General features: G+C 43.5%; 1 protein-coding gene across 1 annotated transcript in view; it reads right to left on the reverse strand.

The window, feature by feature from the left end:
- Positions 1-368: 368 nt before the first annotated feature.
- The window catches only part of TMLHE (trimethyllysine hydroxylase, epsilon), a 39,940-nt gene continuing 22,648 nt past the window's right edge, over positions 369-17,660 (reverse strand). The window contains exons 5-7 of the mRNA XM_058658521.1: positions 16,771-17,007; positions 2,278-2,416; positions 369-1,655 (exon numbers count right to left, since the gene is read on the reverse strand). Of these exons, the coding sequence (XP_058514504.1) occupies positions 1,524-1,655; positions 2,278-2,416; positions 16,771-17,007 (508 nt within the window). The 3' untranslated portion in view covers positions 369-1,523. The remainder of the gene's footprint in view (positions 1,656-2,277; positions 2,417-16,770; positions 17,008-17,660) is intronic.

A 17,660-nucleotide genomic window follows, 5' to 3' on the forward strand; every position in this document is an offset into this window, starting at 1 on the left:
ATTTGGTCAAACCTTAGCAATTAACATGAATTTTTTTTAAAAGATTTATTTTTTTATTACAAAGTCAGATATACAGAGAGGAGGAGAGACAGAGAGGAAGATCTTCCATCCGATGATTTACTCCCCAAGTGAGCCGCAACGGCCAGTGTGCACCGATCCGAAGCCGGGAACCTGGAACCTCCTCCGGGTCTCCCATGCGGGTGCAGGGTCCCAATGCATTGGGCCGTCCTCGACTGCTTTCCCAGGCCACAAGCAGGGAGCTGAATGGGAAGTGGAGCTGCTGGGATTAGAACCGGCGCCCATATGGGATCCCGGCGCGTTCAAGGCGAGGACTTTAGCCGCTAGGCCATGCCGCTGGGCCCTGTATTCTGTCTTGATGTACATCGGGGGCCAGGGTGACAGGGACAGGTGGGGTAGCTCTGTTGTGTGTGTAAAGGTCTATGTGAAGACTTAGCATACTGATGCTCCAAAGTCTCTGAAAACTTTCTGCAATTGTCCATCACATAATTACCAAACTGATTGTTCCACAGCAACTGTTGTGGCTCATCTAGCTCCTTGAGAGATGATTTGGATGGAAATAACTCTTTCAAGGAGTTAAAACACTATCGTTGACACTGTAGCTGAATTCAATTTTTGCATCATCATTGAGCTTGTGCTACCAAGCAATTGCTACAGTGTCTGCAGCTCTAGAAGACTCTAGAGGAAACATCTAGGGTTTCTGGTAAACCCTTTCATCCACAGGCCTGTGTACATGCCTGTCCAAGATGTTTTCTGGATCATCAATTCTCAAAAAATGTGCCCCCTGGAGGGCTCCCTAATGGGTCGGTATGTTACAAGCCATTTTTACAATAACACTAAGATGGCACCTTCTTTTTTCACTCTTACCATGTCAATGCATGTACAGAGGACTTTTCCAGAGGTTACATGGCATGTGATAATGTGTTGTCTGTCTGGTAGCTGAGGGGGGTGTTCTTCTGTGTTCTTGGGTTTTCAACATTTCTGTCTTAATGTCTAATAAGTGTCTAATAAGTGTCAATAGTTATAACCCACACCCAAGGACTCTTTGGGGTCCTCAATAGCTATTGGTAGTGGTAAGGTGTCCAAGATCACCAAATCTGCATACTGCTTGTTTATCAAGATACTGTCATTTCTAGAATTGATTTCCTTCTAACTGTTCTAATGGCTGCTATTGATCTCTTGCAAATATGAAGAGTGTGTTTCTGAAGCAGACTGGTCAGTATTATATGCAAAGGCTTAAAAAAAACAATCAAACAAGAGGGCCATGTTACATTGTTAGGGACGAAAGCTGCCACACTAGATAGCTGACAGCAGGCTACTCTGAGCGCCACCCTCCTCCCCCGCCCTAACAGGTTTCCCTTTCCAGAGATAGGGGCAGCTCCTGTGTTGTGAGGCGAGACAAAGAGACAATCCGAAGTAGGTTTCTAGCACAATTACTATTCTGCTTATGTGAGATTCTGGTAACCAGGGTGCCATGTGTATTCTTAATCACAATGCTGTCGCTGTTAAGCCTGAAGACCCAAGAGGCGAGCAGTGTTTAGGACATCATCTCTAGTTAAATAACAGCCACAGAGTTGGCGGTAGCCAGTGAAGGATTCTCTGCCATGTAGGACACGCCAGTTGTCTATAAATAGTACCTGTGAATGGATGCAAAGAGAGAAACACCATCAGAAGGGACCATTTACAAGAAAAGTTTCCAGTTATTCTCTGGTTACATTCTTTCTCACAATTAAACAGAGCTTTGGAAACTAATGTGCATATCATCATGAGGTAGACCAAATGGAATTTATGACAGCTATAGTGGGTAACAGCCCCTCTACTTGAGGAGCTCAGATTTCTTGAGTAACTGTTCTCCTTATCAAAGCAAATCAGGTAATTGGTTTTTTTTTCTCTTTTCTGTCTCTTTAATCCTAATTCTATACTTTCTCAAAGGGGATATACTATCTTCTTGTGTGTTACGCTAAGCTGAAGATGTTCCTCATGCAGAGGAAATATCCAGATTCTAAAAATGGAGTCATGAAGCTGGAAGTACCTTTAGAGGTCGTCAAGCTAAAACCCCTGACATACAGATAGAGACACTGATGCCTAGAGGTGGTGCAGGGTCTGTTTCCTGGTCATTCAGTGAATGACAGGATCAGAACACTCGGAACTCTTTTCCATGTTTCCTTTGCAATGTTGTGAGACATGCTAAGTAAGTATCATTTCTGCAGTGCTTCAGTTTATCAAGCTTATTTGCCATCTCTTGAGCTTAGGACCTACCCTGCCAGGCTTCAATTTGACCCAAAATTCATTCTCAGGTCTCCTCAACTCTTGTGTTAGAGTGCGGTGTGCAGTATACCAACGATGGACAACATCATAAGGTACAGTATTGATGACAGCCCGGTCATAGTTGTTGTACCTGATGTGGAATCAGGAGAAAGAAAGATCTCAAAGACGTGATCAAGGCACCTGTTGTTTCTTGAACAATTTTATACACGGCCTTCTCTATGTTTGCTACTTGTCCCAGAGTTGAAGTGACAGTGAGTCAACATCCTCGCTGGAATACAGGGTCAGAGAGGCGAGCCCCAGGGCATGTTGATCCTATCTTGTTTTTCTTTGGAGACTGGCTAGGGGATGCAAGTTAAGCTCTATTTGGTGTCCATTTAGCCTATGATGTTTAGTCTAAAGCACCATCCAATGGACTCAGTCCATATTGTTCAAAGCACTCTGGGCAAAGACCTGAGCTTGCTCCTCTCTGAGCTGAGGCGGGCAAGAGAGGTTATACTAAAGGGGGTTTCTTTTTTGACAGCAGGGTTTATGAATGCTCAAAAAGTGTATCTTCCTTTGTGGAATGAATCCCAGTGGTAGCCCAGCCGACAGTTTACCCAGGGATCTTCACCCATTCATTCAATCCTAACGTTTATATCAGCATCTGCTGTATGATGGGCAGTGTGTTAGATAATAAACATACAGTGATGAGTGCAACAGGCATTATCCTAGACTTTGGGCAGCTCTCATTCTATTGAGGAAGACAGATGAAAGAGAAGTAATGAATACATAAACAACAACATAACTTCAGTCATAAAGAAAAAGGCCACATTGTGTGTTCATGAATGTGTAGGAAATCTGTTTCAGATGGAGTGTTGAGCAAGGGGCTTTCTGGTGAAGTGATGTTGGGCTGGTACCTGTATGATAAGAGACTGGCAATACAACCAGCTGAGAGAGGAGTATTCCTGGCAGAGGGAACACCAGCTACAGAGTCATGGGGTTGAACGGAGTTTCATTGTGTTTTCAAAACAGCAAAAAGGTTATGGGTGGATCTGATAAAGTGAGGGTAACAGCGGAGCAAATGAGGCACAGGAACCATCGAGGGAGCTGATCATCTGTGGACACGCAGGCCATGCTAAGGACTTTGCATTTTATTTTGGGTGCCATGGGAAGCCACTGGATAGTCTGGGCTAAGATAGTGGATTTCTGGATTTTTCTCCTCAGGCAAATTCACCTTTTTCTATGTATGTATGTGTTAGTTTTGCTTAAGTGGCAGGAGAGTAACAGAAAATTACACGCATCACAAACTTGATGAATTTCTCTGCTGTGGTTACATTCATACTACTCTTTGGTATCTGACTTCCTTTGTTTAGTATTGATTTTAGGAGCTTCATCACCACTTAGTCATAGTTTAATTCCTTCTTGGTGCTGTGTGTGAGCACATCACAATTTAATCACCCATTTTACCACTGATAAGCACTTAAGTGGTTTCCAGCTCATAACTGTTACAGAGAGTGAGCATTCCATTACATGTCTTTTGGTGAATGTATGAGGGCCACCCACACAGTTCATGGGAAATTTAAATTAAAAGATAAGTTTACTTTGGTGCAGAAAACCCTTGAAATCCACACATGGTCTTCCTCTTAATAAGCATTTCACATGAAATTCTTGAAGTATTCTCATATGCATTCATTTCTGCTTGATATAAGCTTAAGAATGGAACTTCTGGGTGGTAATGTATGCACATGCTCAGCTTCAACAGATACTGCCAAAAGACATTCTTTTCAAAGAGAAATGGGCATCCAATGGTGTCCTTCTTGGACACTGGGCAGTATTTATTATGGGCAACTACCTGGCATAACCAGAGCCATGTTTGGCCTTAGTTTTCTTATACATAAAATGAAATGAATGAAAAGAGTATAACTTTCACTTAGTTTGCAAGGTTCCTGTGACAGCCAAAGGGAAGAATATAACGTCCTTCCTCCCAGAACTTGAAGAGCAATGTTTAGAGGGAGAGTAGAGTGAGAAAGCACAACCCTCACCAGGGTCATCTTCTCCCCTCCCCTCCCCTCCCCTCCCCTCCCCTCCCCTCCACTCCCATCCTTTCCCTTCCCTTCCCCTCCCCTCCCCTCTGCTCCCCTCCCCTCCCCTCCTTTCCCCTCCCCTCCACTCCCTTCTCCTCCCCTCCTCTCCCTTCTCCTCCCCTCCCCTCCCATCCTCTCCCTTCTCCTCCCCTCCCCTCCCCTCCGCTCCCCTCCCCTCCCATCCTTTCCCTTCCCTTCCCCTCCCCTCCCCTCTGCTCCCTTCCCCTCCCCTCCTTTCCCTTCCCCTCCGCTCCCTTCTCCTCCCCTCCTCTCCCTTCTCCTCCCCTCCCCTCCCCTACTTTCCTTTCCCCTCCCTTCCCCTCCCCTCCTTTCCCTTCCCTTCCCTTCCCTTCCCCTCCCCTCCTTTCCCTTCTCCTCCCCTCCCCTCCCTTCTTCTCCCCTCCTTTCCCTTCCCTTCCCTTCCCTTCTCCTCCCCTTCTTTCCCCTCCCCTCCCCTCCCTTCCCTTCCCTTCCCTTTCTCCTTCCCCTTCTCCTCCCCTCCCCTCCGCTCCCCTCTCCTCCTTTCCCTTCCCTTTCTCCTTCCCTTCTCCTCCCCTCCCCTCCCCTCCGCTCCCCTCCCCTCTCCTCCTTTCCCTTCCCTTCCCCTCCCCTTCCCTCCCCTCCTCTCTCCTCCCCTCCTTTCCCCTCCCCTCCTTTCCCTTCCCGTTCTCCTTCCCCTTCCCTTCTCCTTCCCTCCTCTCTCGTCGTTTCCAAACCTCTCCAATCTCCTTCTCTTCTTTTCAATGAACTTATTTATTTGAAAGTCAAAGTTACAGAAAGAGAGGGAGAGACATAGAAATAGGTCTTCCACCTGTCAGTTCATTCTCCACATGACCCAACAGAGAGGGCTGGGCAAGGCTGAAGTCAGGAGCTAGGAACTCCACCTGGGTTTCCCATGTGGGAGAAGGGGTCCCAAGACGTGTGCTATCTTCCACTGCTTTTCCAGATGTATTAGTAAGGAGCCGCGTTAGAACTGGAGCAGCCAGGTCACGAATGGGTGCCCATATGGGATGCTGGCACTGCAGGTAGTAGCTTAACTCACTATGCCACAGCACCAGCCCTCTTACCAGGTTTCTCACATCCATTGTCAGTTCCAGAAACTTCCAGTGCTGATTAAGCACTTGTGCAAATATTTCTTACATTTACATCTTTCATCAATGCAAAAGGGAAGATGTTACTAACATCCTTGTATGTGTAAGGCAGCTGAAACTTGGAGAGGTCAAAACTGTCACAGAATTTATGAGTAGCACAGAACAGAAAATTCATGATTCCTGTGTGTACCTGTTGAGAAGGCCAACATTTTCCAGATCATAATTTCTTATATAGTTCAAAACAGTTATTTGTTTTCATTTGAAAGGCAGATTTTACAGAGAGAGAAGGAGTGATAGAGATAAGATCTTCCATTCGCTGGTTCACTCCCCAGATGGCCACAATGGCCAGAGCTGACCCAACTTGATGCCAGGAGCTTCTTCTAGGCTTATCACGCAGGTGCAGGATCCCAAAGAATTGGGCCACCCTACAGTGCTTTCCCAGGACATAAGCAAGGAGCTGGATGGGAAGTGGAGTATCCAAGACACGAACCAACACCCATATGGGATGCTAGCACTGCAGGGTAGAGGATCAGCCTGCTGCACCACCGCACTGCCCTCCACCCCTAGACCATAATGGACTTGAAATAGACCCTTAGAGTTTATATGTGGTTTCATATATAGTAACTCATTGATTCTGTGATAACCCTGTGAAAATAAATAGTACAGCTATTAATACCTTACTTTATAAGTAAGGAACATAATGATAAGGCTTGGAATTTACCCAAGGTAACATGTGGTCTAATATTTACTTTTTATATTAGATGATGCTGTTTTCTAAGACCAGTAGTAGGAAGCAGCAAAGTCTGTTGCAGATTAGCTAAACGGATATGCAAAGTTCTTTTGATTAGACTGAGACTATTTCTGGACTTTGGCACAGAATGATGTCAAACTATTCTGTAATTTTTCTTTTTTCCTGCTTTGACATGAAGCGTGAGTGGCCTGGAAGTAAGGGAAAGAAAATAAAGCAGGCATTATCGGCCAAGAAAATCTAGGGAGGTATAATGAAGCTACCCCACGCTTCAACTGACCGATCCCAACTAAAGATTTTCCAATTAAAGAGCTCAGTGATTGAATGGAAGGCACAGCTGATGGATTTGGCTAATGTGATGTAAGCAAAAGATGATAGGCACTGTCTGTATAGCCAGATAGAACATTATTATAAATGCAGGTCACATGTATGACCTTGGAGGAGCTCTTTGATCTCTCACAGTCTCAGTTTCTGCAGCTGAAATCTCAGAGTAATAGTAACCATCTTACCGAGTTGTTAGGAGCATTATGTAGCACACTACACGTGACACACTGGTGCTGTGCCTAACACACAGGAGACTGGGTCTGGCGCGGTGGCTCGGTGTCTAAATCCTCACCTTCCACATGCTGGGATGCCCTGTGGGTGACAGTTTGTACCCCAGATGCTCCACTTCCCTTCCAGCTCCCTGCTTGTGGCCTGGGAAAGCAGTCAAGGATGGCCCAAAGCCTTGGGCCCTTGCACCCGTGTGGGAGACCAGGAAGAAGTTCCTAGCTCTTGGTTTCAGATTGGCACAGCCCTGGCTGTTGCGGTCACTTGGGGAGTGAACCAGCAGATGGAAAATCTTTCTGTCTTTATTTCTTTCTCTCTGTAAGTCTACCTTTCCAATTAAAATAAGTAAATCTTTAAAAAAGAAAAAAACCCACAAGAGATCAATACTGTTAGATAAAATACATCTCAAACCAAAAGTGCAAGCCCTAGAAACCAGGAACATCTTCACAGTGCATTGGTTATACTCAAACTTGGAGAATAAGGTTAGACTAAACTTTCAATAATAATATTAAGGAACAGGGAGATACATATAACTATTTACATGTTAACACCCCTCCCTTTTTAATTTTTGCTAACATGTGCAATAGATTTTCAAGTGTGTTTTGGTGAAGTCATTGTGCTTTACCATTGCAACATCCCATTTATTGAAAAAGCCTACCTATATACAAAGCATACAATATTTTTTTAAAAGTAACTTTATGTTTAAAGATTTATTTATTTATTTATTTATTTATTTATTTATTTATATTGGACAGGCAGATTTACAGAGAGGAGGAGAGGCAGAGAGAAAGGTCTTCCTTCCATTGGTTCACTCCCCAAGTGGCCTCAATGGCTGGAGCTGAGCCTATCCTAACCCAGGAGCCAGGAGCGTCTTCCTGGTCTCCCACGTGGGTACAGGGTTCCAAGGATTTGGGCCATCCTCATCTGCTTTCCCAGGCCACAAGCAGGGAGCTGGATGGGAAGTGGAGCTGCCGGTATTAGAACTGGAGCCCATATGGGATCCTGACATGTGCAAGGTGAGGATTTTTAGCCAATTGAACCATAGCACAGGGCCCATATTTTAATAAAAAATATCAAGGAGTCAGCGTTGTGGTGGATCAGGTTGAGCCACTGCCTGTAATGCCGGCATCCCATACATGTTCGGTTTGAGTTTCAACTGTTCTGCTTCAGACCCAGCTCCCTGCAGGAGGAAGTAGTTAAAGATGGCCCAAGTGTTTGGTCCCAAGTGTTTGGTCCCCTGACACTGACATGGGATACACGAAGATCCTGTTTCCAGTTTTAGGTCAGGCCCAGCCCTGGCCATGGTGGTTCTTTAGGGAGTGGACCAGCAGGTGGAAGATATGCCTCTCTGTCTCTGTCTGTGTGTCTCTCTCTTTCTGTAACTCTGACTATAAGCAAATCTGCATCAAAATGTAAAAGATTGAGCACTGGGTTGTGCTTCCAGTGCCAATTGACCAAACTCATGTGGGATACACCCTGTATTCTCACAGGTGACCAATAAAAATTCTTGACAAAAATTATGAAGTAAAAGCCAGAAACAAAACAAAACAAAACAAAAAACCCCAACTACTTTAGGGTGCACATTTGACCTAATGGTTAAGATATCTGTATTCCATCTAAGATTTGACATGCAACTCTGGCTCCCGATCTCAGCTTTCTATTAATGCACACCCTGGGGGGCAGCAGGTGATGGCTCAGGTGACTGGGTTCCTGTCACCGATGTGGGAGACCTAGATTGCATTCCTGGCTCCCAACTTGGGCCTTGGCCCAGCTACAGCCCTTGCAAGCATTTGAGGAAGTGAATCAGCAGATACAAGTTCTTCCTGTCTCTCTGCCTTTCAAACAACCAAAAGAGGTGAGTAAAAAATTAAACAATCTACTGATGTGCTTCTCCCTTTTAGCAAGCTCAGCGTTAATCTTTCTCAGAAGGGGGCGCTAGAGTGGCACTGAAAGAAGAAGCGCTATTTCTGCCATTTCTGACTGCGGCAAGGGGCTCTGTGGTGTGGGTGTGAAGACATCTTGTAGAGTCAGCCCCAGTCTCTAGACTGGGACCTGGTTTCTGTATGGCCTTGCAGCAGCAGCCTGGTGATAACCTCTCCACAGCCCTGTTGACTCAGTAAACCAGGATCCCTTGTAGCTTGTGTACACATAACCTTCATAACGTGCACACAGCCTCCTGCCCCACCTCTGACCTATATCCTATGCAACCCATGAGCTCTGAAGGCCACCTGCTCTTATGGGTACATAGACTTCTACTACACACTCGTGTCACCAGTTGCTGATTGCCTGCTCTGTCTCCACTCCAGAGGGTAGCCCGTTGTTTGCTCAGCAACTCCACAGCAGGTCCACTCTGGGCAAAACCAGTGAATTTCTCTGTTATTAGGTGGCTCGAACTATTCTTTGTCTAAGGTGTGGACCACTTTCAGGTTTATCCTCCTTTAGACATTCTGCCTCAGCCCTAGGTTGCAACACTGATTTTCCTCAAATCTTAAAGTTACTATTTTATTACCACTCATAACTCTTTTTCTTAAGCATTCTTCATTTAATGCTTTCTGTGGTATCTGTACCTGATTGGGCTCACACTGCCAACACACACACACACACACACACAGTTTATTTCAGGAACAGAAGACTGGCTTGACATTTGAAAATGAATCAGTGTAATTTGTTGAATTAACAGAACAAAGAAGAAAAATGACACAGGGGGATTTCAATGGTTAAGGGGGAAGAAAGACTCTCAGTTACCTTGGAAGGAAAATGCCTCAAGATGTAAGAGCCATCATCAGACACCCTATAGCTGCTATCATACATGGTGAAATACTGAACAGTCTATCCAAAGATTGCAGACTAGGCAAGGGTGTCTGCTCTCACCACACTTACTTAACATGGGACTGTAGGTGCTAGCCGGCACAGTAAGGTAAGAAAACAAGTAAGCATATAGATTGTAGATAAAGAGACAAAACGGCCCCTGTTTTCAGAAAACATGGTTGCCTATGAAGAAAACTTCAAGTAACCAAAACCAAACTCCCACACCAAAGAAATGATTGTAGCAAGGTTTCAGGATAAAATGCAAATGAAAAAAACATCAGAAGACCCTCTGTATACGAGCAGGAGACAGTTGGGAAGTAATATTTTCACTTGTAATACCATCACAACATAAAAATACATAGGCCTAAAATAAACAAGAGGCATATAAAGCCTGTGTCTTCAGCTTTAGGAAACAGCACTGAGTGAAATTAAGGAAGACATCAACAAAGATCAGGTTAATGGGTTGGAAGCCTCAAAATTCAGTATCTGTTCTTACCAAAGTGAAATAGCTTCAAAGTAATCTCAATCATAATCCTCATGCACATTCAATATGAACAAAAAGCTAATTTTAAAACATATATGAACATGCAAAGAGTGCAGAACAGAATCCAGAATCTAGGCTGTGAGTCAAATACAGTTCATTACCTGTTTTATCAGTCTTATCATAACACAGTCCCATCCATTCATTTATATATACTTTGTGGCTAATATTGCACTACCACAGCAGAGCTGAGTAGCTGTGATCCAGTCTGTTTGGCTCTCAACTCCCCAAATATTTACCATTTGTCCCTTTTCGGAAGGGTTCACAGATACCGAATCTCTATAGCAACATTAAAAAACATTTATTTATTTAAAAAAAAACCTAAAATAAATAGACAAACAACAGAAAGTAGAGCTTGAAATCTGACAGGAAAGAGCTGGCGTGGATTGGCTCATGCCTTGCCGGGTGGGACACAAAGATTAGTCACTCCTCACCATGGTGTTGAGGCTTTTCCTGCACACCCCCCAAAAAAATGTTCTGTACCTTAATTGTCGACAAACATCTTGTTAGAGTTACAAGCCAGTCTAGATTATCTCAAAATCTGCCAAGATCAACAAAATTATACTTCAACACAACAAATGGCTAAATGCTAAAATGAAATAGACACGAGACAGCTGAATGGTACCTTATAGCCATTTTAAGGTATATAGCAGCCGGTCCTGTATATAAACTAAAATTGAGATGTCAATGAGCTAATCATAGGTTGTGATTAGGATTTGTTTTTTTTTTTTTTAACATACTGGTTACTCAAAACCATGTCAATTCCATAATATTGCAAATTGCTGTTGATGTTATATTGGGAGTCTTAACTGACAGTGATGATATTCTACCAGCTCTAACTTCGGACCAGAAATGGTCTCCCCAAGAAACTGTTCAACCCATCTGGACAATAAGTAGCTGGACTCTATGCTTGGTATACATATGCAAGGAAAGAATCTTGATTGAATTTGAACTGTAATACTGCATCAAGGTGGAGGAATCCACCATGGAGGGAGGGGAGGGGGAGGAGTGGTGGGATTCCCAGAGCCTATGAAACTGTCACATAATGCAAAACATTAATAAAAAAAAATTATTTACTTGAAAGGCAGAGTGACAGAGCAAGATGGACAAAGAGAGCTGGGGCAGGAGAGGGAGGATACTTCATCTGCTTGTTCACTCCCCAAGTGCTCACAAGTCAGGGCTGGCCCATGCCAAAATCAGGAGTTGGAGAACTCCATACTGGTCTCTTCCATGGGTAGCAGGGGCCAGGTATTTGGGCCATCCTCCCTGGCCCTCCCAGGCATATTAATAGGAAGCCAGATCAGAAGCAAAATAGTGAGGCCTTAAATACAGGATGTAGGCACTGCAAACATCACAGTCTAATCCACTGTGTCTCAACACCAGCCTGCTTAACAATCTTGGAAAAAAGAACAAAAATTGGGAACAATCAGACACACAGAAATCAATACACATTTATACAGCTGTTTGATGTCTGACATAATCGTAAAGGCAGACCAGTGGGGAAAGGAAGGTCTTTTCAATAAATGGGGCTGTAACAACTAGATATCCACATCCCAAGAAAACACACATGAGCTTCCACCCATATCTTACAGCACAGAAAAAAAAGTTTTAAGATAGATCACAGGCCTAAATGTGAAAGTTACAGCCAAAACACATTGAGAAGAACACATAGGGGGATAGCATGATCATGGAAGCAGTGATCACAAAGAAACATTTGATCAACTATATTCATATTTATAATTCATAAAAAATACCAACCTCTGCCCATCAAAAGACAGTATCAAAACTGAGTGACTGTGCTTTCATAATAACATAAGGACAAACAGTAGGAGAGGAAATTGGGGAGGGAGGGAAGGAAGCATAGGGATGAACCCCCATGCCTATAAAGCTATATCATGGAAAATAATAAATTAAAAAAAAAACAAACAAGCTAGGAGACTGCGTTCCTACAATACATATTAGGTAGGAACTGGCAACCAGGCTATATAAATAAGTGCTACAGCTCAATAATGAAAAAAAAAGAAAACCTTGAGAAAAGTGGGAAAGCAATCCAACCTGATACTTCATAAAACAAACACAGGCATCAGCAAGGTAGCAGAACAGGACTCTCCAGCATTCATCTCTCCATGGAATTATCAAATCAAACAACTACCCACACATGAAAATAGTTGCACAAGAGCTCTGGAAATCCAGTGAGAGATTGTAGCATATCGGTGTAGCACAGACATAAGAAAAGACACATCGAAGAGGGAAGGAAGGACAGTTTTATATTACCCATGTCGTCCCCTCACAACCCCAAGAAGTATAGCAGACTGACAGACCTTCTGTTTGGGAGAACGGGAACATGAGCTCTAAGCATTGACCTGGACTCCAACAACCTGGCCCACCTCAGTAAACCCCAGTGCTCGGCAGGCCCCCATGGCCCCAGACTCCAGGCCAATATCCACGGCCTAAGCTCTCTAGCCTCCTCCAGTGTCAAGCAAGATTCTGTAGCCTTGAGCTCCAGGCCTGCAATGACAGACTTGGTGTACAGGCTGCCCCCTCCCTGCCAGGGTGCCCATAGCAGCTCCAGTCCCTGGACTGCTGGACTAGGCTCACAGGACTTGAGCTGTAGAGTTTCTCCACTGCCAGGCTGATGCAGCTTGCTCTGGGCTTTGGGCCACCTCCAGCACCTGACTGACCTTCGCAGCCCTAGTCGACAGGCATTTGCCTTGATAGGTTCAGCTGCCAAACTGGCCCCTATAGATTTGGGCTCCAAGCCTACCTTATGTAGGCAGCCCCCAGGTCCATCCACAGGCTCTATCAAAAGGCCTGCCCCAGTGGATTTTAGCTTCAGGACCAACACTGCAGACCCAGTTATCAGGCTTCACTCACTTTCTCACCCTGACACCAGGCCAGCCTGCCCCAGGACCCCAAGAGCAAGCCTGCCCTGGGACCATGCCAGATGGCCTTCCTAGAATCTCTAGGTAGGCTGACTGGTGAGGTGATTTCACACACAAAAACAGTTTGAGGAGACTCAAATAAGTCTCTAGTCTCTCAAACTTGCAGACATCAACACTTAAGGCAACAGGAAACATGAAAGACTGAGGAGACATAATGCCACCACAAGAACACAAGAAGTTCTGAGTAGGTGACCTCATAGTAATGGAGCTATATGAACTGCCTGAGAAGAAGTTCAAAGCAAGCATTTTAAGGAAGCTCTGTATTTCAAGAAAATACAGGGAGACAACTCAATGAGATCAGGAAAGAAAATAACTAGCAAATTGAGAAACTGAGCACACAGATTGAAACTATAAACTATGTAAAACAAATGCAATTAAGTGGAATGAGGCAGTGGACAATGTCAGCAGCAGAAGGAGTCTTGGAAGATCCAGACACAACCAGAATGATAGAGGAGATAGTAGGACTGATATCACAGAAATACAAAGGATCTTGATTACCAAGAACAATGATACAGCAACAGGTGGGCAATCAGAAGATATGCACAATTTCCTAGGCACATACAATTTATGAAGACTATCTCTTGAAAATATAGCAAAACATAAAAACAAGACAAAATGAAAAAACCTGAATACACCAATAATAAGCAAAGTGGTTGGTTCAGCAATAAAAATTCTCCCACCAAATGTCCAAGCAGTGATGGTTTTACTGCCAAGTTCTACCAAACATTTAAAGAAGAGCCTATACCCCATCTTATTCTTAGCTCTTTGGGAGAACACTTCCAAACCCATTTGACTCTGACACTGCAAGAAAAGAAAAAGACAGAAATCATTATGCCTGATGAACACAATTTGAAAAGCCTCAACAAAATATTAGTAAGCTGAATTCAACAGCACGTTATGAGAATCATTCCTAGAGGCTAACTTGCCATGAACAGGGTTCTAAATATAAAATACTATAGACGAAGAAACTGATGGGACAACTTCAGTACATGATGAAGTCTGCAAACTGCATGGGAACTCTGGAGGACAGTAGAGGCAGAACAAAGCATGCCATCTGCTGTCAATGCCCACTACTCCTTTTTCAGATCCCTTGTCAAGGGACACCATCTTGCCAGGGAGGGAATAATCGGAACCCACCCCGTCGAACTTGGGGAATAACCTTACCTGAATTCCAGTGCTCCAGACCCACACCTACCAGTGAGTAACCAGTATAAGCTGTATTCACTCTGTGGGCCTGGGGCCTGGGATCTTTGATAGCTCCCTCTGCTGGAATACTGGCTCTTGGCGCTTTAAGTCACAGCCTTAGCTATGTGTACATAGTAGGACCTGGGGGGAGGGGGTCATGTCTACATAGTACAGTCTGAGGGCCATGTCTATTGGTGCACGAGCCTTAGTATCACTTACACTTGCCTCAAGTGAAATGAGAACTCCCTCAGTGTCCCACAATACCAGAAAGCATGGCTGCAGTCATCAAAAGCCCAAGTGTGATAGACACACAGCTCTCTGGGGACTGAAGACAGGCATCTCTAGAAGTCCATGTCCACTTCAAAGTCACACTATTACTTGCACAAACTTATGCTGACTAAACAACTGTAGACAATACTGACAATGATTATTGCTGAAGAAATCAGTTAGAGGTTACATCTCTGAGCTCAGATGCAAACCAAGCCAAATCAGCGACCCAAGCAACACCAACATTCCATCTACTCAGAAAAGTATTTTCCGATGAAACTAACTCCATTAAAGAAGTGGAACTGTTGTGGACCACCTAAAGAGTGCATAAACCGGGACAGAGAGACCTGGGAGGGAAAAGTGGGTTCTCCCTTCTTGGGTCACTATTCCCGTGGGAGGGCATGAAAACTAGGACGGGGGCTGGGGTGGCTAGATAGAGAGGCACTCAACAACATCTGTGAGGGCTGGATGGTTGAGTTGGTTAGATAGAACTAAGCTTTAATACCCATTGACAAGTACCAGAGCCAAATGGGATGGGGGACAAACTGGTCTTCAGCTACACATACTGGCAAACCAGGGTAGGGGGCGGTCTGGTGGGGGTTATTGTGGGTCGCCCCGACTAGGCTGCAGCTCCTACTGGTTGATGTAAGGGCCGAACCAGACTGGACTGCAACACCCATTGGTTCCAGTGCAACTTGGGACCGGAAACAGAACCAACACAGCAATAGCAACCACCAGCTGATCGGGGTGATGGACTCTGCCGGGCCCTGTGCTTGCTAGAACATACAAGAAACTAATCTGGGAATACCTCAAAGTTTCTTTGGGGATCTCCCCAATCGAACTGCTGGACTCAGAACTCTAACCAAGAAAAGACAGAAGACAGAACAGGTCAATCATTCATCTCAGCTATATGTTGGCAGTGAAATATGGGGCAAGCGGAGACTTTATGATGGACCATATCAATCAGTGGACGACCTCATCGAGCGAAACTGGCAGCGATTCATAACTGGAGAACTATTAACACCACTTGAGCACATATCTCAGAGCATGCCCCACATCCGGGACTTGGGGTGGGCGGGAAACCAGGTGGGGCTGCTCCCTCAATATCCCCCTTTACCTCAGATACATGATGGAAACAATATAGACATAATAGCATTACCCACTTCCCTATCCCCCTGAACCTTTTTTTTTCTTTTTTTTTTCTTCTTTTTCCTTTAACTATAATTAACTATGTAAAGATTGTCAACAACAATACAATAAAATAGATTAAAAAAAAAAACAAAAACAAAAATAAATAAATAAATAAAGTTTATCTCACAAAAAAAACCAAAACAAACAAACAAAAAGAAGTGGAACTGTTGTGCCAAATGTACACAAGTCAACATAGGGACACGTTAAACATGAAGAGCAAAGGAAGCATGATGGCTCCAAAAAACAAAGAAACAAACAACAAAATCCCAAAATAGTCCTCCAGAAACAGATCCTGATTTGAAGCAAATCTATGAAATATCTGGAGAAGAGCTCAAAATAGTGATCCCAAGGAATCATAATGAGATGCAAGAAAATACAGAGAGACAGTTTAAAGTAGTGAGGAAGATAACAGATAACACGAATGAGAAATTCATGATTCCACAAAATGTCTAAGTGATGATACCCAGCCAACAGTTGGACATGCTGGCCAAGAGAATCACATAATTTGTCTTAGATACATAAACATTTGTGTCATCATGCCTTTGCATATCCAAGATGTTTGATCACTGAAAATAATAACAATTTTACATTTTAACAGTGTTTTGACTTTAAACACACTATTTCCAAATCTTTCTTCCCAAGACGAAGTGTTCCTTGGTTGTTGGCCTATTTATTATCCCATCAGCATTATAAGAATACAAATGTCTTCAGACCAGAGAGGGTATACCTAAGAAGCCGTTGAACTTGACTGGACAATAAGATGCTGGACTCTATGTTTGGTAGATGCTTGCAATGGGGGAATTTCAACTGAACTTGAGCTGTGGTTATGCAACAAGGTGGAGGAATCCACCATGGTGGGAGGGTTTGGGGAGGGGTGTGGAGAATCCAAGTACCTATGAAACTGTGTCACATAATACAATGTAATTAATGAATTAAAAATAATAAATAAATTAAAAAAAGAATACAAAATGTTGTATAATAAAAATTCATAGGATAGCAAGAGTTTATTGTAATAGAATATATGGGTCTTAGGGATTTTCATTACAGTAGAACATCATGATACATACTTTACACTGGCAGATGCTTATTGGGTACTCACCTGATCAAATAGAGCTCTTTATTCCATGGGTAGATATTTAACACTGGTCCAACTCCAATCATGTGGTTGTGACTTTCTCCAACATTTTCAATATACTCATGCTTCAATGGTACTTTGCTGAGGAGTTCAAATTCCTCAGGTGCCTTTTGCAGTACCTGTTGTGCTGCATAAAATCCATCTACCAGCAATGTCTTGCCACCGGTTCCTTCATGTTTAAGACAGTGAAACACTTGAATGCTAAAGAGTGACAAAAAAAAAAAAAAAAGGAAAGAAAATTCTGTTCAGTGAACAGATAACATATCAAAGTTCCAGAAAATTATATATGATTCTTTTCTGAATCGACTTGTGTCACTTTCTTTTCATAAAGAAATAAATCTCATTTTCTAATGATTTTCCCTTATACTCAGTTGTACGATGCAGTCATTTGGAATAACAATGGGGATTTCTTCTAAAAGTACTTGATATGTACTGACCTTCATGTTTGGTGGTCTGGGAATACATAAGGTGTGTTTTCAATTGTTTATTTTTTAGATGTATTTTACTTAAAAATCAGTTACAGAGAGATGAAGGGAAAGAGAGAGAGAGATATCTTGCATCCGTCGGTTCACTCTCCAAATAGCCACAACAGCCAGAGCTGGGCTGATCCAAAGCTCAAAGCCAGGAGTTTCTTCCTGGTCTTCCATGTGGGTGCAGAGTCCCAAGGACTTGAGTCATCCTCCACTGCTTTTCCAAGCCATTAGAAAGGAGCTGATTGAAAGTGAAGCAGTAGGAATCAAACCAGAGACCATATAGGATGCTGGGAGGATCAGCCTGATATACCATTGTGTCAGTTAATTGCTTCATGGTTGTTTTTTGATTGTTTGAGACACACACAACCACACACAGAACTC

The sequence above is a fragment of the Ochotona princeps genome, chromosome X (assembly GCF_030435755.1).
Source record: "Ochotona princeps isolate mOchPri1 chromosome X, mOchPri1.hap1, whole genome shotgun sequence".
NCBI lineage: Eukaryota > Metazoa > Chordata > Mammalia > Lagomorpha > Ochotonidae > Ochotona > Ochotona princeps.